Source organism: Pteronotus mesoamericanus, unplaced genomic scaffold, assembly GCF_021234165.1.
Source record: "Pteronotus mesoamericanus isolate MK-2021 breed Mesoamerican mustached bat unplaced genomic scaffold, CSHL_Meso_final contig_2, whole genome shotgun sequence".
NCBI classification, from domain to species: Eukaryota; Metazoa; Chordata; class Mammalia; order Chiroptera; family Mormoopidae; genus Pteronotus; species Pteronotus mesoamericanus.
The window spans coordinates 20,510,069-20,532,895 of NW_026555084.1; the positions used below are offsets into that span (position 1 = coordinate 20,510,069).

Sequence of the window (22,827 nt, forward strand, 5' to 3'; positions counted from 1 at the left end):
AATTTAGGTTAGCTGTTAGACTCTCTTTTCTTATGTTCCAGTCTCCAATCAAGAACATGCGCCAGTCAACGGCAGGTCAGAACATACAGACATGCAATAACTGATACAAGGGAAGGCAGTAAGGCCATTCTGAAAAGGGTCAAGGAAAGTAAACACACAAAAATTCAAAACCATTCCAAGAATATAAATATTCCTAGCAGGAAAACCAGGCCCCCACTGAATGCTTAGATGATCTTAAAGGACAAGTAGGTATTATTCCTTTATTCCCTATATTTCTTCAAAGAAATTAATACATGTAACTTAAAAAAAACAATAACACTGTAGATGAAAGGAAGCCTACTAACCATATTTGACAGATAGAGAAATTAAGGAATCGAGAGGTCAGTAGTTTGTCTAGGGCTGGTTAATTGGCTTGTTAAAAAACAGAGGGAACTCTGGAATCCAGGCCTCTTTACTTTAAATCCAAGGTCTATAAACTCACAGCATATTCCTGTTCACCCTTGATTGTCACAAGAACATATAACTCCAGAAAGCTCTGCATTGCGACCTGGTATCATAAATAGCATACTCCTGTTTTTCCTGGGTCATCGCAAGAGCAAAAAACCTCTGAAAACTCTGTCTGGCAGCCTGGTTGCATGGCGCACTTTCCCAGCCCACTTTGCAAAGACCATCTGGCATTTGCTGCTATTATCCACTGCAGTTAACATTTCACACATTTCTTTCCTAAGCCTCTAGCATACCTGATGCAACAGTGGGAGAGGCAAACATAAGCAGAACTGAGACTAGCTTTAGTGCTAAGATATGAACTTTCTAGGTGTGAGAAAAGGGCCAGCAATCAGTCTTAAACCTACTTAGCCAAGTGGTTCATGAGCAGCTGTAACATCTGCCTGTTTTTCTCTGGGAGCCGATGAACAAGGCTGTGGATTTCAGAGACCCGAGACTCCTGATTCTCCAGCTCTGCAAAAGTAGGAGGAAGGTAACATTTGATCAGTGTCACAGCTAAATCAGTTTACAAGACAAAATCAAAGGAAAACAAAGGTTGGACACGGACAGACTGAGGGTTCTCAAAGGGTTAAGATCCTGTTCTGTGTACTCATGACTATAATGACTAGATCTACAAGTGCTTTTAATGGTGCTTTCTGTAACAGAGTTCATTAAAAAAAAAAAAGGCCATCGAAAAAATCAAGCCAAAATGATGACGTGATGAAATGGAGCCAGTCAACTGCACACGCAGAGCAGGAACAAACTTGGAAGCAGCTGACTCCCTAGAGTGACGGCTTCATTTCAAGGAAAGAAGGAACTTTATGCACTCAGCAAGTAATAAACAAATCATACATGAATAACATTGCAAGAGTCTCAAATAGCAAAATGCCTCAAGACAGAGTCAAAGAAATCAAAGGCAATGTCCAGTTATTCTCAAACCATGTGTGACAGCCGGCCTGACAGAGAAGAAAGAAATGGCATGTAAATATGTGAATCCTTCTGCCAACTTGTAACCTAAATCATGGCCTGCCGTGTTCTCTTGGTTGAACTTGGGTAAGTGGCTCCAATTTTCTGGGAAGTAGAAGGATGGTAGTCCATACCTATTTATAGGACTGATGTGAGATTTAATTAGAAAATGGTTGCTATGGGTTTGGAATTTGTCTGGGAAAGAAATTACATAAACACTATCTTCACTCCTAGCTTTTTCCCATGGCTTTCTCCTCCATGTTTGAAGGGGAAACCTATGAGTAGATATAGCCATCAGAACATTACTTGCTGCTCAAACAGGCCAGTAGTAGCTACTGGGGTAAACAAACCCGAAGATTTAAAGGAAGCAGGGAGAGGCACAGGCTATGGCTGTAATAGCACTGTGGGGTTTCATGCCAGAATTAAATCTGATAGAGAATCTTACTACCCCTACAGCAGGCATGCTCCACGTAGACAGATTCCAGCACACTTAGGGTAGCTTGCACCTAATCCTTATGTATTTTAATACCAGTAACATGATGCTAGGGACCTGGATGATATAGCTGAAGAATGATCAGAAGCTGTAAATGGAAGTCATGATAGAAAGCAGACTGAGAAGTTACATAAATGGTGTTGCATTCAGGGAAACACTTTCAGTGCTCAATTTAGGTAATGTGCAAAGTTTGATTCATTCTGCAAAATGTTACTTAAGGGCTGGGAAAAACCCAAGGAGTTAGAACTCCAGTTATCAAAATTAGAAAGGCAAAGTTGCTTTCCTGTCCTCTCCCCACCCCCAAAAACACACTTCGGAAGTTTCTCTCCTGCACTGTAAATTCAGCGTAGTAGCAAGGCCCTCAGCAATCCCGATTTGGTTTCATTTTTATTCTGTGTTGAACTCATGAGTGTGTATGTGGGTAGTTTACATGCAGAATATGAAGTGTTAGATAATATTTATTTTGGGATACTGACTGTTCTTTGAAATAGAAAAATCTATTCTCTTCCCCTTAAAGCTGCAACAAAAAGAAAACTTACTTGCTGCTTTGATGAAACTTCTTTGAAACTGGTACATCATGAGTGGTCCTGGAAGCATTCTGGAATAAAAGGTTGTATACACTAGTTAGCTTAATAAAAACAATCATATTCTTTTTAAATAGTAGCCGGGAGACTGCCAAACTGTGTTACATTTCTCAAAGACAAAGATCACAGGGAAACAACAGCAACTCAACTTAGTCCAACTTAGTTTCCCTTCCGAAAGGTCCTGAGATTTTACCTGAGATTTTCATTCTCTCTCCTTATTAAGGGAATGGATACAACTGTTTTGTTGCCATAACTAATGCAAAAAAGTCTAGCACAAACCAAGAGGTTTCCTTTTTAGGCAGTGACTCACCCATCAACAAGGGCATTTTAAAGTATGTCTGAGAAACAGGCAACTAGCTAAACATTTGCAAATACCTGTATTTAAACTCTCAGCTTCTCAACATCTTGTTATTATGATCAGTTCATCTGTAAATACTATGAGAGACTTTTTTAGGTGTTTTTGTGGCAAAATCACTGTGGAGTTCTGCTCAAGAATGACAAAGAGCTAGAACCTCTAACATTAGGCATGAAACAATCAAATTTTACCTGCTATTTTAGACTTAACGTTTATTAGCAAATCACTATCAACATGTAAAAAGAAGCGCTAAATGCAAACCTCTACAATATGATTTTGTGTGAACTATAATGGGAGTATTAAGTGTATAAATATTTAACGAATATGTTAAACTATAAACCTGAGGTTTTTCTGATATCCCAAATAATAAGCTTCTCAACAGACTATACATTATTCTTCCTCAGATTTTATTTCATTCTCATCGGATCCCCTAATGAACTCTTACTCATCACTTGCATTACATCTTCTTCTTGACTTCAAGATCCTTCCATCAATTCCCCAACAGCCAATAAAACTTGCACCACCAATTCCCTTTTTGTGGCTCTCCTACTTTGCATTTGAGCCAAGGGAATTGTCACAAAAAAACCTATACAAATGTTTACGCAATCTATGACGATAGTTCTCTTTGTTTAAGACTAGACCCCTACCTTCCTGCATAAGAACTACAGTAAAGAACTATAATGTGCCTACTCTTCAAGTCCAGCATAAATTTCAATCTATTCCTGAAACTGAGATGTAGGCAGCTAGACAACTACCCACATTCTTAATAACTGAGGGAGATGTAGGAAGGTAGCAAGAATATCACATATATTATTACAGGAAAATAGTCTCCTCCCGAATAAGGTCATATTTTCCAATCTAAGCTGAAGGGGTCTAGAAGGAGTTCCATTAGATTCTCATTTTTAAGGATCAATGTCAGCAATATATTCAGTCTGCAATGAACAAATCTAACAAAATATATAAGGTACATAATAATACATTCGCAGCAGAATGGGATGATTCCTTGTTTTCTTAATAGAATATTCAGGGATTTGAGGAAACACCATATTTTAGGTTCTGTTAAAGGTTAATTGTCATAGTACCTTCTCATAAAGAACAAGCTTCCTAAATCACTCACGGCACCACTGCACAATGGCAACCCATCAACTATGGATGATTTACAATCGGACTGACCAGCTGAGCTAACTGTACCCACACATAAGCTGTTTCCACATCTCAAACACCTACCCAACCGCTCTTTGGAGGCTGAAAATAAAACTGCTTTCTTCCTGATTGCCTGATAGCAAGCTGGCACTCTGCCCTGCTAATGGAAAGTCCCTACCTTAGGTAGGTCTTCAAAGCACTGGTGATGGTCTTGATCTCCCATTCCGCACAGATATCCGTTTCTGTTTCAGAAGCTGTTTTGGGGTCTAAAATGAAGAAAAGACAATGTATGGAGCAGAGCAGAAAACACAGGTAAAAAGTCAAGCACACATAAAAGCATTCAGCCTCACTACTAACCAAAGAAATCCAAATTAAAACAAAATGACACCTAATTTTTACCTCTTAAGTTAGGAAAATGTTTAAAAAAATCCAAATGTCTATTGCTACAAGAATGCAGTGAAATGGATCTTCTCATAACCTGCTGGAGGTAGTAGAAATAAATGCAGCAGTTTTGAAAAGGAGTTTGGCAATAGGTATCAAAAGTCATGAAAATGTTTATGTACAACCTTCAAACTAGTAATCTCACCATACACAATCTATCCTTAGGAAATAAGGCGAGACATGAGAAAAGTTACATATCACCCATATGTTTAACACACACTAGTAGAAAAACATTCAGAAAGAGACAACCTAAATGTCCAATAATACAAAATGATTAAGTTAATTATAGTAGATCTACTTAATGAAACATAATGTTGTCTTTACAGGATAATGATGATTATCAAACAATATGGATTTATCAGGTCATTTTAAAGTCATATGCAAAAAAAGAAAAATCACGATTTAAAAGTGTATGAGAAATTCACATGAACAAAAGCTGAAAGGAAATACTCTAAAATTAAAATAGTCGTTGGGTCAGAGTCATAGAATTATGGTTTTTATGTTTTCTCAACTATGACTTGACTCCATTACTTTTTAATTTTTTATAGCCAGAAACTGCTGAGAAGTTCTGAATTTCAATAATTTATTTTCTGCTGCATCTCTTAACTTTTCCCTTATTGAACACCCCAACATGTAGACTTGGAGAGAGTGTTCACAGTGGGCAAGTCAGAGGAAGGGCATTCACATGAGCTTTACAGGAACTTTTCTCACCTTTGCAGCATTAAACTTATTATCTTATTATCTGCTATACATTTTTTCCCTAATAGCTGTTTTGTTTTTTAAAGTCCATTTATAATAGCATCTTGCTCATGCTTCAAGGATGCAAAATCTTGTCTTATCTCTCTAAGGATATTAATGGTAGTTTTCTTTTCGATGTTTTATGTTTTTTTCAGGTTGTCCATTTTTGTTTTTTCATTTTTGTCTTTTATGTCAAGGTACCTCAGGTATCTGACTATCTGCTCATCTTTTAAGGAAAAGGCAATAAAAAAGCAGAATTGAAGCTCTGCGTGGTGGACGGGGTTTTGACTGTGGGCTCACGCTTTTTGATCTTTAACCCAAGGGTAGAACTGTAGTAATCCACAGGCTGAATATGAAACAAATGTGCCTCTGTTTTGTTTTGGTTTTCATTAGATTTGTGTGCCTTTAACTGTGGATGTAACCTTTAACTTCCTGTAAATCCCACCACTCCTTTTTGATTTAAGCTACTTTCAAACTCGAAATTCCTACCTAGTATTGGTAGAATTATGGTTGTTATATTTTCTAAACTATGACCTGATTCCATTACTTTTATGTACTTTTAAAAGTTGCTTTAAGCCAAGAAATGCAATGAGAGCCACCATAATTAAATCGAATCTGATTATGTCTTTTGTCTCTTCTGTGGACTTTTAAACAAGTAAGTGTATTTTAAAATAAGTGAGTAGTATTTTTAAAAAGACTACAAGTTCTTGTAGTCTTCCTGAGCTGCATACAGACAGCTAAGAAAAAGAAGTAGAGGTTGGGGAATACGGCCTGCCTCACACCCCAGGAGAACCCCATCTTACTGCCGGCAAGGCGGTAAGACATGGAGACTTTCAGTGCGCTGGAGGGAAAACCCAGCTTCCTCGTATGAAACTCGCGATTTGCCTCCCATCTCCCATTCCCTTTCCTTTCTGCACAGCACCTCATTTTCAGTTGGGCTGCTGCTACCCTTTCCTCACATCTACTCGGGTGAGGCTCCGCCCTCTCAGGGGTGGGGAGTGAGACTCAGGACAGGCCGCTCAAAGCACAGCTTCTCTCTGGACCCCTGCCCTGCTTCACGGATGGTCCAAGACCTAAGTCAGTTGAATCAGAGTGAACTTCACAGCTTTTCTAGGAGACAGAGGAATGGATACCTGCCTTTTCCTGCTGGGCTTGCACCTGGAAGGACTGGCAACTGCTCCAAGTGCCAACACAGAGCCTGAGAGGGAGTGTGACTGACAAAGCCAGAGATGAGAGAAGCACAAAAAGTGGGTCTTGGCAACATGATTTGAGCCCGTGTATCTTACCATGCCTTTTTAATCCTGTGAGCCAATAAATGCCCTTCTTCCTTAAGTCAGTTGAAATCAGGTTTTCTGTTTTTGTTTGTTTTTTATAAGCCAAAGAGATCTAAATGATAAGTAGGCAAGTAGAGACAGGCACTGGACTGTCTGCCTCTTTCTGGCCAGTCTCTAAGAAGAAAAGACCAACAGCCTTCCAGCTGGAAAGGGGAGTGAGTCACAAGTGGGCATTGGGAAAGAACTCACTTGCTTCCTAGTAGGAGGTGGCCAAACAGTCGTGAACAGCTTAAGGATTTAGGCTCTAATCCCCAGGTGAAGGCACAAATCCAGCTGGCACCTCCTGCTCTTAGTACGTTCCCCTGACACATATTGGGACAAGAGAGAAGAAAGGGCCCCGCTCATAAAATGTTTGGCTCCTAAAGGCAGCACATTTATGTGTTTGCAGGTGACTCTGGGCAATAATGAAGTCTGTCATGTCACATGAAACAAACAAGAAACGAGAGAGCATGACTTTATTTCTGGGCCCCACACAACAGTAAACTCCATGGAGTTCTATCACAGCAAATTTCTGAAAATGAAACAAAGTGTGATTTTTCCAAGTATCCAAAATCTCTGCAGCTTTTATTCTTTTCTTGCTTTGTCATCTCACATTCCCTTAATGGCTTCTTCCACGTAAGTGTATGTACCAAAAACACTTTGCTTAATGTGACCTTATCCCGTCCCCATGACCAAGACACATGGAAAGCTGCCATACTGCATGGTTCTTGGATGTGAGACAAATGTTACTGTACATTTTTCTAATGAACAAACCAACTTCTACCCAAGAAGAGCGAACATGACACTAAACAAGCACCAGTTGGCAGGTCTGGGAGTTGAGAACTGTTCCATGAACCACATTTAGCAAACTAATGATTAGCTTCCACTTATTAGGGCTTTGTAACCATAGGAATATTGTGTAACATTACAGACAGGAGAGTCAAATTACAGCCCGGATAAAGCGCTTTTTATAGCACTGATGAGGCAAAGCTCATAACTTGAGCATGTCCATTTTAATTTATTTTATATTCAAACTAAATTGAAGACAGCCTCCCAAGCTTCCTCATTTTCAGAAAGTGCTACTGATTTCCATACCTGCCTATCAATGCTCCGCTCACCTACAGAAAGAAACTTCCCAGTAGCATCTGAACAAGATGCAGAGACGTAACATAACATTTTCTTCAGAACTCAGTACTTTTCTCCCCGCCATGTCACTCGACCATTGCAGTCCCTAGTGAAACTGACCCAAGCTAGAGAGGCAGCCCAATAAACAAAAAGGCATTGTGTGGGTGAAGAAAAATAAGTGTATTCCTCCTTAACCTACTCCCACATGAATTTGGAAAAATAGAAGGCATAGACTGGAAGCAGTGTTTACAAGGGGAAGTGGTCTTAGAACTGTCACACTGGATCAGTCTCAAGATCCCGTCTAGTCCACTGTTAAGCTGTTGACAAATCCACTAGGGACCTTCTGGAGGAAACGATCAGGGAAGCTACCGATGTAACTCCTACATTTCCTAATAACACATTTTAATGTAGGCAAATTAAAACTGTATTTTCTTCAGTGGAGATGGTAATATATGCAAGTGGTAAAAAAAATGTATCGAAGCAAAACAAATAGATCTACATGAAAAGGTAAGTCTTTCCTATGCTGGAGGCAACCGCTTATCATCCGCTTTGTGTGCGTGCGCTATCTCTAACAGAGTATGCATAAACCTGCAAAATATGAATAAAGCCTTTTAAAAACACAAACAGAAGAACACTAGACATGTCATTTTGTGCACTGCAATTTTCATTGAGCAATATCTTAAGAAACTGTTCCATATCAGCACAAAAACATATCTACCTCACAGTACTTCACTGCACCCTAGTTAAACATCCCATTCACGGAAATTAAAGTTGATCTCTGGTTTGGCTATGATAAATAGTGATAATTTTACATGTCTTACCTGTAGAAAAAAATCCCCAAAGTAGAATTTCTGGGTCAAAAAGTATGTGAACTTTAAATTTTAAAATATATTGCTCACCTGCCCCTCAGAGGTTGTATCATGATATTTAAGTATGAGAATGACCCCATTTGGGGGAACAATGAGATAGGCCAGGGTCCTCTGCCCACCTGAAGGCATAGTCCAAGCCACTCTGGAGAGACATGCCAGGCTGCATGACCCCCTCCCCCTGCCCCAGCACCCCAGCTGCTTCCTGGAGTGGCCAGAATCACCTTGAGATTACAATCTAGGTAGTGAAATGAGACTGGGGACAGAAGTGGAGGATGTTCCTTTATATCAAGGTAAATGAATTCAGAAGGGGGAATGTCCTAAAAGAAACATGAGAGTGACAAGGCAAGAACCTCAGCAAACTTCTGGTTAACCAGGAGTAACTCTGCTTCTCCCAGAGCCATGACCAAATAACGGAACGCGGAGCAATCTATTCAGGTATATAGGCCCATACTTAATGAAAGATTTAAGAATGCCAGAAAGTTGGATGGAATCATGTACAACAGCCATCCAATTTCATAAGAAGATGATTCTAACAGCATTCAGGAAAACAGCAAAAGAACAAGGACAATCAATCCACAGTGAATTTAACCACAAAATTTTATAAATTTCTCTGTGTTTAGGTTTGACTAAACATTTTAAAAAGCTGACAAAACACTTGTTCGCATAAAATACAAGATAAAAACACTCTAAAAAAATTTTCAGAAAGCACCTGTTCTGTACTCTAAATACAATTCAGAAAAATATGGATGGTTTGAAATAAGACATCAAATTTAAAAAAAAAGACTGAAATAAAGGCGACAGCTGAAAGAGAAATAAAAACAGCTAAATAAGTAGAATTAGTAAGCACACCAAAAATGCACTTGCATTATAAACTGCAAATTAACACTTGCATTATAAACAGCAAATAAAAAATCAACCCAAGAGAAATTTAAATGAATGACATAGACATGGGGCACAAGTTTCATAATTTTTGCTAAAATGCAAAGAATCAGGAGAAAAACAAACATTTAAAATGTGAAAAGCGATAATAATGTATTTTTTAAAAATTGAGATCTGTGTAACAACAAACAAAAAAAAAGAGTTCGTTTTTCTCTACAAACTTATATGTAAAAACTCCTTCATCAGGCCCCAATATATGCAAAAGGATGCCTATATGGTGATATTTAAAAGTAATGAAAAGCACCCTGATCTGTGTGGCTCAGTTGGTTGGGCATCCTCCCTCAAAGTGAAAGGTCACCGAAGTGAAAGTTTGCTGGTTCGATCCCTGGTCTGGGCACATGCCCAGGTTGTGGGTTTGTCCCCAGTTGGGGCATGTGCAAGGGGCAACCGATCCATGTTTCTCTCTCACGTCAATGTTCTTTCCTTCTCTTTCTCCCTCCCTTTCCCTGTGTCCAAAACTAACTAAATAAAATCTTTTAAAAATAAAAAGAAAAGTGTGAAAAAGGGGAAATTTTCTCACTATACATTTAATGGTCAAATGAACAAGTATTTGAGGAAAAGGAGATTTAGTTCCCATTTTGAATGAATAAATTCCAGATGGATTTTAAAGGAAACAAAAAACTTTTGCAATCCTGGAACAGAAAGGTCTCTTAACATATAATCCATCTAGGAAAAAGATTTACTTTGTAAAAGACTGGATTTCATAAGAATATAAAATATTCATAAAACAAAACAAAAAGTACCATCAATAAAGTTCGAGATAAATGATAATCTGAAAACTATATCTATATATCTATATATAGATATATATATGTAACATAACCTCCATATCTAAACAGGTCCTACAGTCCAAAGAGGACTATGCCAATGGAAAAATAGGCTAAGAACACAAACAGGCAACTCATGAAAGGGGGAATATCACTTAGCAAGAAACATAAGAAATATGTCCAAACTCACCTAGATTTACAGAAATGCAAAGTTAAATAAAAATGAGATTTGTTTAAAACTATATGTATAACTTATATGTAAAAAAGAATAAAGATGGCAAGGATGTAAGGTACAGGATGATCTCCTCAGACTTTGCTGACAGCAGATTTGGGAATATCAGTGAAGGGCCTTGCAAACATGTGCAAATCTTGACCCAGCAAGTCAACATTATAAAATAAACCTGAAGGAAATAATTAAATATGTATATAAAAATATATAATAGTAACAGCTAACAGTTGTTGACTAACATGTGGAGTCTCTGGACTCACAGCAACCCACATCCATCTCTTCATTTAATCCTCACATTGGTATAGAGGCAGCAGCTGCTATTACAGATGACAAAATAAACCAGGCAGGTTTAAATAACTTGTGCAAAGTTAAACAGAGAGTAGAAACGCAACTTGTCTAACTCCAGAATGCATGCTCTTAACCTCTGCTATCTTGTATCCTGTGGAGATGTGCACCTGAGTACTTTCTAGAATGAAAAAGAATTGCAACCAGTCTATATATTTGAGAATAAGGGGCTGATTAAAAAGTTATAGTACATCTACCTAATACATGGCCAAAAAATGTCATACTCCAGCAGAACTTGAATAACATCAGAAAAGACACTCTATACCATTACATGAAAAAAGCCTGTTAAAAGGCAGTGAATATGTAGTATCATTCCAATTTTGAAAACATTTTTATGTTACGTTATAGGGTGGTATATTTAAAAGATGATAGTGGTATGATAAAATGGTAAGTAGTGTTTATCTCTGGTCTGCAAGACTGTTATTTTCTTCCTTCTACTTTTTGTATGTCTCCAAATTTCCTACTATGACAACTTATAACTTTTAATCCAAAAAAAAGCTATTTAGAACATATATAGGAAGAGAGACATGCATACACTGAACAAGCATGTAGCTGATTAATATTTTTAAAATGTTAATCTAAAATTTGAGAAGATTTATCTCTGATTAACAATCAGGAGGAGAAAAGTGCAGAACAGTACATACATGGAAGTCACTCTGTTTCTAGGAATCTGCAAGTCTTCCTAAGTCCTTTTCGCCCTTCAAAGACTAATGAGCCCTTGCTAGGGGACAGGGGTCAAGGAGAGCTCTTGGTGTGACAGTAGCATGAGGCTCCACCACATTTGCTATGAGAAATTCTAGCAAGCTTTCTTAAGGAACTCTGATCAGTAAAAAGATGTTCTCAAAGCAATGGCTGCTATCTTCCTCTTCCCCCCTGAAGTCCCAATGTATTAGAAGTACACACAGTAAACTCAAAGTGATCAAAGGAAGTCTTCGGTTTTTCTTAATTTTAACCCATACTTTAAATAACAAAAACACACTATTACACTTTTGAGAGACTCTGACAAATAATCCAAATCTTGCACAGTGCCTGGCAATTAACAGGGCATCCAATGAATATAGAATGAAGGAATAGTGAGTGAACGGTTCACTCTTGGCCCAGCCAGTAAGGGAGAAGTTTGGGGGTATAGGAGCCATATTTATTTTATACTCTTGGATAACCCACTCTAGTACCAGTGCCAAGAATGTATGAAGACGAGAGCATGTTCACAAAAGGGAAGGGAGATGGGGCTTGGCCTTCACGTCTGGAGTGTTCCTGGCCTAATGGGTGATTCCTCAATTCCAAGATCCACACTGTTTAATCTAACTAGTAGTGAGAATCACAGATACTGTTCTCCACTTTTTTTTTAAATTTTATTTTTCAATTACAGTTTACATTAATTAGTATTTTTATATTCCGCTTTTGATTTGATCTTGCACTGTGTTCATTTCTCAGCTCTGGTTGAACCTCAGTTTGGATTCTACTCTATCTGCAATGTCCTCCTGGCAGAGACAGCTGGCCTTGTGATTTTCAGCTGCTAGTTATTAGTTTTTCAGGACATTTCTCAGATGTTCATGATTATTTTGTCTGTCCCTAGGAAAAGGAAGAAAGAAAACAAGACAAATATCTTGTTCGAGGACCACAAAGAAAAGTGATAAAAACAAGATCTTTCCATACCACTCTTTGCTTAGCACAATTGAGCTAAGGTGCTTTTTCTTTTAGATTAGCAAACCCATCTAAAATGTCACATTTCTTTTCATTAGTGTCGCCTTACAGAAAAATCTGTCGTCTTTGAAACCTTTCAGCCCGTTCTGCTCCCCTGTCCGTATCCAGTTGGCCGCAAAATCCTGTTGCTCCTCTCTCTCCATTTTGAGCCCATCTTTTTTTTCCTGACCTCAGAGCAGCTTTTTGGTTCAGCCCTCGATAGGGCATGCTCTAATCTGCTGCAACTGTCTTCTTCCTCCATATCTTTGCATGATCAAATACATGCTCCATATTGCTGCCAGTGTTATCCTCCTCAGACTCGCATCTGATCTAGTTAACAACTGCTATCACCCAGCAGCCTTTCCATGAAAGCACTCCTCCATCATTCCGTTAATAATCCTGCTCAGTCCACTAGGTCCTGTAGCCTAACCCCCTCCCCACCCTACCCCCTGTCACCCTCACAGAGATAGCTCAGGATTACCAGAGAGAGGCACAGGATCAAGGCCATCTGGATCCATCTGCTGTAGGTCATGTGATTGGCCTGAGATTATGAAATGACTCACGTGACTGGCCCTATACTGATTAATCAAAGTCCACCCTGGGACCTTCTGCCAAAGCTGGCAAGAAAGACTCTCCTCTCAGTGATGCAAGCTCCAAGGACAACTGAGACTGGACTATCTGGGACATTCCAATGAAGAATACAGCCAATACCTAGACAAGCAAAGGTCATGGATAATGAAAAGCCAGAGAAGTGAATGCGGAAGGCTCTCACAAATGTAAACATGTCCCTGGAGCCACTAGACCCTCTGCCATCTTGGACTTACCAGGTGTGTGAGCAAATAAAGGCCTTTTATTTTTCCTTTAAACTATTGTGAATTGCCCACTTGACACTTTTGTGTGTAATAGTCTTAACACACACATCTCCACTATTTAGAAACTTTTAATAGCATCTTCCTTCCTACAGAGGGAAAAAACCAAACTCCTTAGCACAATATTCAAGTTCTTCAGCAAAAAGGCCCATCTCAGCTTTTCAGCTTTAACTGTCCTGTCCCAGCCTTGAGAACTTGCAAATATTAAAATAAAAATAAAATCCGTACTCTCTGCTATAGCGACCACAGGCCCTGATTTCTGCTCCCATGCCATTGTTCATACTTGCTGAATCTGAATCATTCTTCTGTTCTCTCCTTCACACTCAGTCTTCCAAACCCAGCTCATATTCGGCACCAGGATCATATTTTACATTACAGCTTTCATATGTGTGCATATCTCCCTCCTACTGGACACTCTGCAGACAAGGAATGAATCTTTCTAAAGTTTCATCTCTAGCACTTGACAGTCTGCTGATAATATTTTTATAGCAGAGAGCAGACACCTCATACATGTTTGCAGCTCTGATCAGAAATGGAAAGAATGAGGATTGATACATGTTAAATTCTTAATTCTTCCTTACATTAGAATTTTTCAAAAATTAACCATATCACCATACAACCCAGGAACTCTATTCTTGGGTATTTATCCTACTGAAACAAATTAACGTTCCTATAAAAAACCTGTACATAAATGTCATCAATTAAAAAAATAACTATTGATATAAATAGGAAGGGAATTATGCTGATTGAAAAAAAGCCAATCTGAAAAGATTACATAGTATGATTCCATTTATCTAATAATCTTGAAATGACAAAATTACAAAAGTGGAGAGCAGATCAGTGGTTGCCAGGCATCACGAATGAGGGTCAGGCAGACGAGTAGAGTCATAAAAGGCCACCACAACAAATCCTTGTGGTGATCGAACTGTTCTGCATCTCAACTGTATCAATACACTGGTTATGATATTGCACTACAGCCTAGCAAGATGTTACTATTGGAGGAAAGTGGGTAAAGGACCACAGAATTTCTCTATATTATTTCTTACAACTGCATGTGAATTTATAATTATCTTAAAAAGTTAATGAAAAAAAAAAAACTAACCATATTCCAAATCTGAACCGAAAACAGATTCTCAAGGAGTACTTTAAAAATAATCTTAGTTTCAAACTAAAGATCTCAGTGTGACTAGACAATACAGCAAGTTTGCCTACAAGAAGCAAGGAGCTCCCTCAAAAAGAGGCAGAGCTGTTCTCATCAACACAAGAGAAGAGAAATTCTTTACATATGAAAACTATTTTTAGGAACTGGAATAGCAAAAGAAATGACAAATACTAACAAGAGAAGTGCCCCTGCCCAGAACACTGAGTGGGGGAACCCTGAACCATAGTCCGTCTCTACAACTATAGGGCTGGGCTTCCATGGGGATAAATAACAGCCACTGATCTGTGAAATCTGATCTGTTTGCCATTTAGATCCATGTGACTCACTGAGGCTGGCTGCATTCATATCTAAAAATACAGGAAATCTGCAGCCTACGCAAACTTGGCTCACTGGCTCATGGGTTTTTGATTCGAACATGGCACTTTCACAGATAGTAGCTTCATATTTATATCAGCCAGCTGCAAAGGAGGTTCTGCTGCTCAAATGAGAGACTAGGCTGAAATCTAGAAGCAAAGAGAATCAGAAGAATTATCTGCTTATATATATTTCATCTGGGAGTCACATGATGCCTTCTCTTTAACAGGGAACATGAGACCTGAGGTCCTCTGTAGGCTAGAAGGATGCCCTTCCTCAGGTGTTAGGTGTGCCGCACTAAATGCCTGTCTCCGGAAAGGACGGAGGGACTCATGAGGTATGAAAGACAGAGTAGGGTGCGGTGGTCACATGAGTGACCTAGCGCCACTGAGACTGTCAGTGGCTACAAACAGAAAGGGTGTGGTGCCTTGGACCTGCCACTTTTGGTTTCATCCAGTTCCATTCAACACCTCTTCCAGCAATTCCACAGCCATGAAAGTGGGCAAGTGAGGCAGCTTATTTCTGAGAGTTACCTCTTGGAACACTCTGATTCCTTCTCTAGGGGATGTCCACACATACAGACCTGGTGACTCTTCAGAGGTGCCCTCTCCATGCCCCCTGGGGCCTGTCTGGCAGAGCCGGGGCTGCACTCACCCATCAGGATACTCAGCAGCTTCTGCACTCTGGAATTGACCCCCACGATTCGGTAGAGCCCTTGCTCATTGATCCCTGAGAAGAGAAACAGATGATTTAATTAGAGGTACATGAAAACACGAGTCAAGTCAACCCAGCCAAAGGCACTGTTCTTATTTTCTCAGTCCTTCTAAAAGCCGCTTTAATTAAAGTCCCTTGTCACTCAGCTCTGCTCTTAGCAAAGGAGTGTGATTGGTACAGCTGTCTAGGATTTCACGGATGTGCTGCACACTTCAGCCCTCATGTTAGCTCAGTCATCAGAAGGGAAAGAAACCTTCCTCTTCCCTTGCCAAAGGCAGCATCTGAAGAGTTTTGAAAGATGCAAAATATATACTTTAAATAGATCGCAGTTAACGGGTTTTTTAATTTAAAAAGCCAAAAATGACATGATAAAAATTCATACTTCAGAAAAGGATAAACACTTCAAAACTTATTTTCACATACAAAATGAAAATATTGAGATTTAAGGACATTTTAAATTTTGAAGAATGTTAGCCAAGACTGAGAAATTAGAAAATCCATTCATTTGTAATGAAAATATTCATTTTAAAGAAAAAGAAGGACCATCTTCTTTCAACCCAAGTAAATGTACAACTAGACCGGAAGGGGGCTACCTTCAAACGTCTAAACAAAGAACGAAAAACTAACCCACCTCAGTACTTTCTTCGTTTAAGTACAAGGATGAGATCACCCCTGTATCCTTTACAAAAGAGGATAATTCAGACCAAGTGATATAAAATGACTTTCCTCCTGTTAGTCCTAGGTCCATCATACCTGATACCTCTCAACTAACTGGTCTCCTGCTTCCTATCTTATTTCCTTGATGTCCATTTTCAACCACTAGCCAAAAAGAACTTCTCAAAAGTATAAATCAGTTCAAACCATCTCTTTTCTAAACCTTCCCATGGCTTCCCATTGCATTTAGATCACAATCAAGCCCTACTGTGCCTATCCGGCTCTACACGATGGAGCACAGGCCTCCCTCTGACCATATCATCAACTACTCTACTCTGCTCCAGCTACACTGGCCTTCCTGTTACTCTGACGTATCAAGCTCAGGCCTCCAGTCACAGCCTTTGCACAGGATTTCCTCCACCCGGAGCCCTCATTTCCCAGGTCTCAGCTTAAATGCAACCTCTTCAATCTAATGCATCCCATGACCAACACTGCTGGCCAGTATCTGGCCCTCCTTTTTTTTTTTTTTTAATAACAGTTAATAATATCTAAAATCATCTTTCTTCTTTGGTTTCTTGTCTTTCTCCCTACAACTACAACGTAAACTCATGGTCCAATGACTGTCTTCCTCACCATTACACCCCCAGCACCCACATCAGTATTACGACACAGGACAGAATGAATAAAACAGTGAGTTACACTCCATCAGAGCCACTACTTTGGAGCCAAAACAAAATTTCCTGGAAGAAGTTTGGGAGAAGGCTGATTCTGCAGTGTCTGCTACAAGACATATATAGAAATGGAACTCATGAATAAAATCAAGTGGTCTGGAATGAGGGGGCTCTACAGCTAAAACAGACCTATGAAAGCACATCATCATCCTGCATGGTTCATGGGCTAGGAGACCCTGGTCAACAACTAAGGGATGGGACGCAAGTTACTCGGTAGCAGAACCATTCTTCAGTAACGTGGTGGCTTGAAAGGCTTGTCCTTTCTGAAGTGTCAGCTCTTTCCTTTGTCCTTGTGCTTTCCTGGAAATTGGCACAATCCCAGCTTCCATCGGACAATGATTAATGAGCCCCAGAGAACATGGGGGTTCTGGTCACCTATGGCCACTACAGTTATATGTGTACATATATGCACTGCAGTAGGGAAATGGCCACTTCCTTCAAGTATTTACATAAATACATGACTCACACTGTCCTTTTGTCCTCTTTGTACTGAATGAACTTTCTTAGAAGTTAAAACATCATTTTCAGAGGCAGAAGCTAAGGGGCCAAACCAACTAGTGACCTTCTTCTTCCTCACTCATTACCATTTATATTTCCTGGCTTGACATCAGAAAAAGTCACCCTCCTGAGGTATGGGTTTGCATTTATCACACAGACTCTGTGAAGGGTTTTAAATGATTAGTTTTTCTCTCTCTGTTTTGGCTGCTGAAAACTGAGTGACAGACAGGTGGCCCACCTCAGGCAAGTATATGAGGTTGCTTGGGGAGTCAAGAGGAGGGCAGTTTTGTTTTGAACTCACTTTTGGCTCCACTTTTATGCCTCTACTTTTGTTAACCCTGTATCTCTTACATCTCATTCTTTTATTTTAAAATGAAAAACATTTCAAAATGCCTGTTGAAAAATTACCTTAGTTATACCTACTTAAAGAAATTTAGAAACTATAGTTATGGAAAATAGATAACACCATGATACATGTGCAGGTACGAACGCCCCCACTCTCCCGACACCCCCAGAATGGGTTGGTTCGTACTTGGCAGGATATTTTATAACTTGCACTTTTCACTTACTATATATAATGAAAACCTTGGGTGTCAATAAATCTATTTAAACTGCATTTTTAGTGAGTCAGAGTTTTTTATTGCATGAATGTACCACTGTTGATTTAACCAATTTTTGAGACGTGGTCAGTTTCTGATTTTTCAGCTTAACAATACTTTTCTGTAAACAGCCTTATAACTCATCCTGGCCCATGTCCTTATTTCCTCAAGTCTCATCCCCAGAAATGTCACCTACTTCTACTTTATATTCTCTGGTTATATTTTACACTATCTGTGAAAACTGCACTAATTCTTTACTGAAGGAAGATATAGTAGAAATAAGCAAATGTTTAAAAATGTAAGTTCACATTAAAATAACTACAGTGGAAAGAATACTTTTTGACTGGATACATAAGAGTAGAGACTTAAAAAGTTAAGTTTTTCCCTCTCGCTCTTCTCAATGCTTCATAACCTTTATAAAGACTCTTATATTTCTCAACTGATAAGAGTTATGGATCCTGCTTTAAAAGACAAAACTTCTTCCAAACAAATAAAAAGGGCTGATGGGCTAAGAGGCTATAGGATAAATAGGATTCACATATTTGAAAATGGTTCGAAACAAACCCAGTAGAAAGATAGGTATCAGCTTTTCTAAAAGGTTCAACAGACCAGCGCACTCAAAGCTCCAGACTGTCAGATATGAGGAAATCACCTTTGCGCCAACCTCAGATGAGGGGAGGGAGACCACTGGGATGGAACAACACCCCTGATCTCACTGCCCTGTTCCTGCAGGCCCAGGAAAGGTCAAAGTGTAATAGACAAGGCCTAACAACAGTGTCACTGCAGGAAACTAGGGGCCTGACCCCGTCTTACTAACAGATGGTCCCCTGCGACAAGCTCCCCAGAGCAGGTTCTTAACCTGGGGTCCATGGACCCTAAGAAGTCCACTAGAGAATTCAGGGTGTTTATAAACTTAGGAACACATTTACATCTTTGTTTTCACTAACTTCTAACTAAAAATTAAGCATTTCCCTTCCATTATAATATAAGCAACAAATCACAGTAGATTAACAGCACCTGCAACTGAGTCAGAAGTCACAGATACTTTCATAATATAGTACAATTATTACAGACATCTTGAAATATACTATTTCCAAATTAAACCAGTGACCAACCCAGCACTGTAACTTCTTACTTACAGTGTTAACAAAGAAATATATCACAATGCCTATTATTATTATATCTTAATTTTTAATACTTGAACTTCACTAACTGGTTTCCTTTTAATCCCACATATTTGACATGTATGCATTTAAAGCTTTCTGGGTCAGCCAAAGAGATGGATAACAGCAAATCAGTGGACGGCCCCTGCTTCAGAGCAACGCGGCCCATGAAAACACATTGGCAGTGATACTTGGGAAGTTAAATGAGTCACTTAAAATCGGAAAACACAGGCAGTATGTCTGATGCCTCCCCAGATGTGACCTTCGCTGAGAACAATGTCATCTGTTGAAATACTTTACCTCTGGTCTCCACAGCGTGGATGCATTTCTTGATAATGCTGAAGCCAATGGTGTCCAACTGTGCAGCTAAAAGAGGAAGAGAAGAGAGTCAAGTTGTTGGCGGTACAAACCAACCGTGGGACAAGACATGACCAATCCAAGATGACTCAGTCCCATGGTACGGCCATATATCCTTTTAACTTTTCCCACTAAAGGTACAGGAATGATTTTAAAAAATATCTGGTATTCACTGAAAGCTTACCACATGTGGGTACAGTTCTAAGTGCTTTGTGCATATTATCTTATTTAATTCTCATAGTAATTCTGCAAGATTACCCTAAATGTCTAGCTGAAGAAACTGCAGCATGAAGCAATGTGTTAGCCTTACCAAAGGAACAACTAGGCATCCTTTAAATTGTTTGGTTAATGTCAGGAACTAGAGGGCTGCTTGACGGTCTCCTTCAAAAAGCATAAATTAGCCCTGGCCAGGTAGCTCAGTTAGTTAAAGCACCATCCTAATACACCAAGGTTGCAGGGTTGATCCCAGTCATGGCACATACAAGACTCAGCCAGAGGATGCATGAAGAAGTGGAGTGACAAATCAGTGTTTCTCTCTCTCTCTCTCTCTTTTCCCCTTTCTCTCTAAAATTAATTTTTAAAAGGCATAAATTAAGTGCTCAATAAATGTTGGACAAGTGCTTGACATAGATTATCTCCTTTTTTTCCCTAGAAAGTCCTCTAGGCTGATATCATCATTAGCCCCATATTACAGATGAAGAAGCTGAAACTTGACAAAGCTAGATATCTTGATGAAACTGCAGCTCTAATATGTAGGAGACTCTCCCTAGAACCCATGTGACCTAACTGCCTTAAATGTGACCCTGAATTACTTGGCAGGCTGTTTTATAACTGCCAAGGCAGGAGAGAAGCAAAATCCTGCTCATGTTACCAGGAAAAAAAAGACCCAGAGGAAAATTAAAACAGTCAAGAACAGAGAAGCTACTCAAGGGAGAAGAACTAAGGCAGTAAGTAGAGTCATCCTCTGTGTGGTAAATCAGCAGGTGGTGACAGTGTTCTACGTGCTCCAAAACCCATTAATGTCACTCAGAAAATAAATGCTCAACAACAACAATTTTTTCCACAGTGCAGAACCAACTTCCACCCTGGCAACAAAGCTGGAAACCCACCAAAATTCATATCCACACTCTGGCTTCCCAGCGATAAGATGTATGTGCTAATCTTTAAGAATGGGTTCGTCTTTGACCTCTTAGGACATCAGGATCAAACATTCTACAAACGAATGTCCAGAGTAGAGAAGGAAATGGTAGAAAATAGGAAGGTGAGTATTTATAAATGATCTGTCATCATCCCAGGGCAGGAAAGCAATGTGTATAATAAGAGAGCTGAGCAGAACTTGAACTCACCTTGGATCTAATCCAAATGAAATCTTTCTCCAATTCCAAATGTCTATGAGTAAATGTAGATCCAATGAAGATAAAAATCCTTTAAAAAATATCACTGAGAATTCCCCAAATCAAACTAGAAAGGAATGCTAATTTCCCAAAACTTCTCTTCCCAAAGGGAAATAGCTCTTGTTCTTACATGCATACTTAGCACTTAGTGGTACTTATTATAAACACACTTGGTCTCTAGGATGGTAAGTAAAGTACCAGGAAAGGAGGAAAACAGTGTTTTTCTCCCTGGAGACCAAGTGCTATACAAAACTATTGCTCTTATTCCATTAAAGCTGTAAACAGCCTACCAACTCAACCCCTTGCTTGTTCTAGTATGAACCAGGTATTTACTTGGCAAATTGTGTAACAGCAAGTTTTCTGACTGGAAGCGGTAAGCCAGATCAAAATTCTTCTTCCAAATGAAACTCAATTAACTCATGCCACAGACATTTCCCAAACTTAAAGCAAATTATAATACACAGGCCAAATACCTATTAGAATCTAGGGGAAGGTTTTTGCAAATAATAGCTTTATTGAGATATAATTCATATATCATAGAGTTCACCCACTTAACACTTACAATTCATTGACTCCTAGTATAGTAACAAAGTTAAGAATGAATCATCACTATCTAATTCTGTAACATTTTCAGTACCCCCCACAAAAACCTCATATACCTAAGTAGTCACTCCCTATTTCCCCCCTTACCTCTAAACCCCAGAAACTACTAATCTACTTCCTACCTCAGATTTGTCTATTTTGATCATTTTATGTAACTGGAATCATACTATATGTGGTCTTTTGTATCTACCTTCTTTCATTTAGCATCATGTTTTCAAGACTCATCTCTGATGTGACATCAATACTTCATTCTTTTTATGATGAAATAATATTCTATTGTCTGGATATACCACATTTCATTTATCCATTCACCAGTTGTTGCTTCCGCTTTGGGCTGTTATGAATAAATGCAGTGAGGAACATCTGTCTACATGCTTTCATTTCTCTTCAGTATATGCCTAGGAGTGAAATTGCTGGGTTATGAGGTAACACTATGCTTAACTTTTTTTGAGAAACCACCAAACTGCTTTCTAAAGTGCTGCACTATTTTATGTTCCCACCAACAATGGATGAGAGTTCCAAATTTTCCACATCCTTGCCAACATTTGTTATTGTATTTTTTATTATTGCCATCCTAGTGGGTGTGAAGTGGTATCTCATTGTGGTTTTGATTTGCATTTCCCTGATGACTAAGTATCTTGGGCATCTTTTTGTGTGCAGCGGAGGGTTTTCATTCCTTTATACAGTAGTTAGAATAGAGCCTACTAGAATGTATTTGTCAGAGGGGAAATTACTTTTAAAACTTAAGGAGATTTTCAAAATGTTCATAACTGACTCAACAGTCAATTGAAGCCTTTTACTTCTTCTTTAGAGAGGTTCTTAAGAGGTTCTTGCATAGGGGCGATAGTCAAAGAAGCTTGGGAAGAACTGCCATTCTGCAGAGTACTCTGGGGAGCTGCTGAGGCTGATTCCAACATGTTTTAAGAGTAGGTTTGTAAACACAGAATTGATGAACTTTTCTATCCAGACCAAAAATTATTTTGCTTCCTTACCCCGTGAACACTGATTAAAGTTTTGGAAAATTGGAAATAGCCTGGCAGCTGATAGCAATGAGCCCAGTCACAAGATACATGCTCATAAAGCCATTAGCACAAGTAGCTGAAGAAATATTGGACAGAGCTAGACCAACCTTACAGAGGCAGATCAGTCCTTGGACCTTTCCATGTGGAACTGTGGGAAGCCAGATCCTTTCCTAGGTAAGTAATAGGTAATGGAAGAGAATACAATAGCACCTTCCAAGTACATCCAGAAAAAAT

At 39.1% G+C, this 22,827-nt stretch overlaps 1 protein-coding gene across 8 annotated transcripts in view; it reads right to left on the reverse strand.

Annotated features, from left to right (window-relative positions):
• The window catches only part of ARHGAP26 (Rho GTPase activating protein 26), a 392,428-nt gene that overhangs the window by 151,961 nt on the left and 217,640 nt on the right, over positions 1-22,827 (reverse strand). For all 8 annotated transcript variants that reach the window (XR_008528711.1, XM_054568251.1, XM_054568250.1 and 5 more), the window contains exons 13-17: positions 19,518-19,583; positions 15,513-15,587; positions 4,203-4,290; positions 2,482-2,540; positions 852-957 (exon numbers count right to left, since the gene is read on the reverse strand). Coding sequence is in view for 7 of the 8 variants with exons in the window: in XM_054568251.1 (XP_054424226.1) it covers positions 852-957; positions 2,482-2,540; positions 4,203-4,290; positions 15,513-15,587; positions 19,518-19,583 (394 nt within the window). In the remaining variant the exon portion in view is untranslated. The remainder of the gene's footprint in view (positions 1-851; positions 958-2,481; positions 2,541-4,202; positions 4,291-15,512; positions 15,588-19,517; positions 19,584-22,827) is intronic.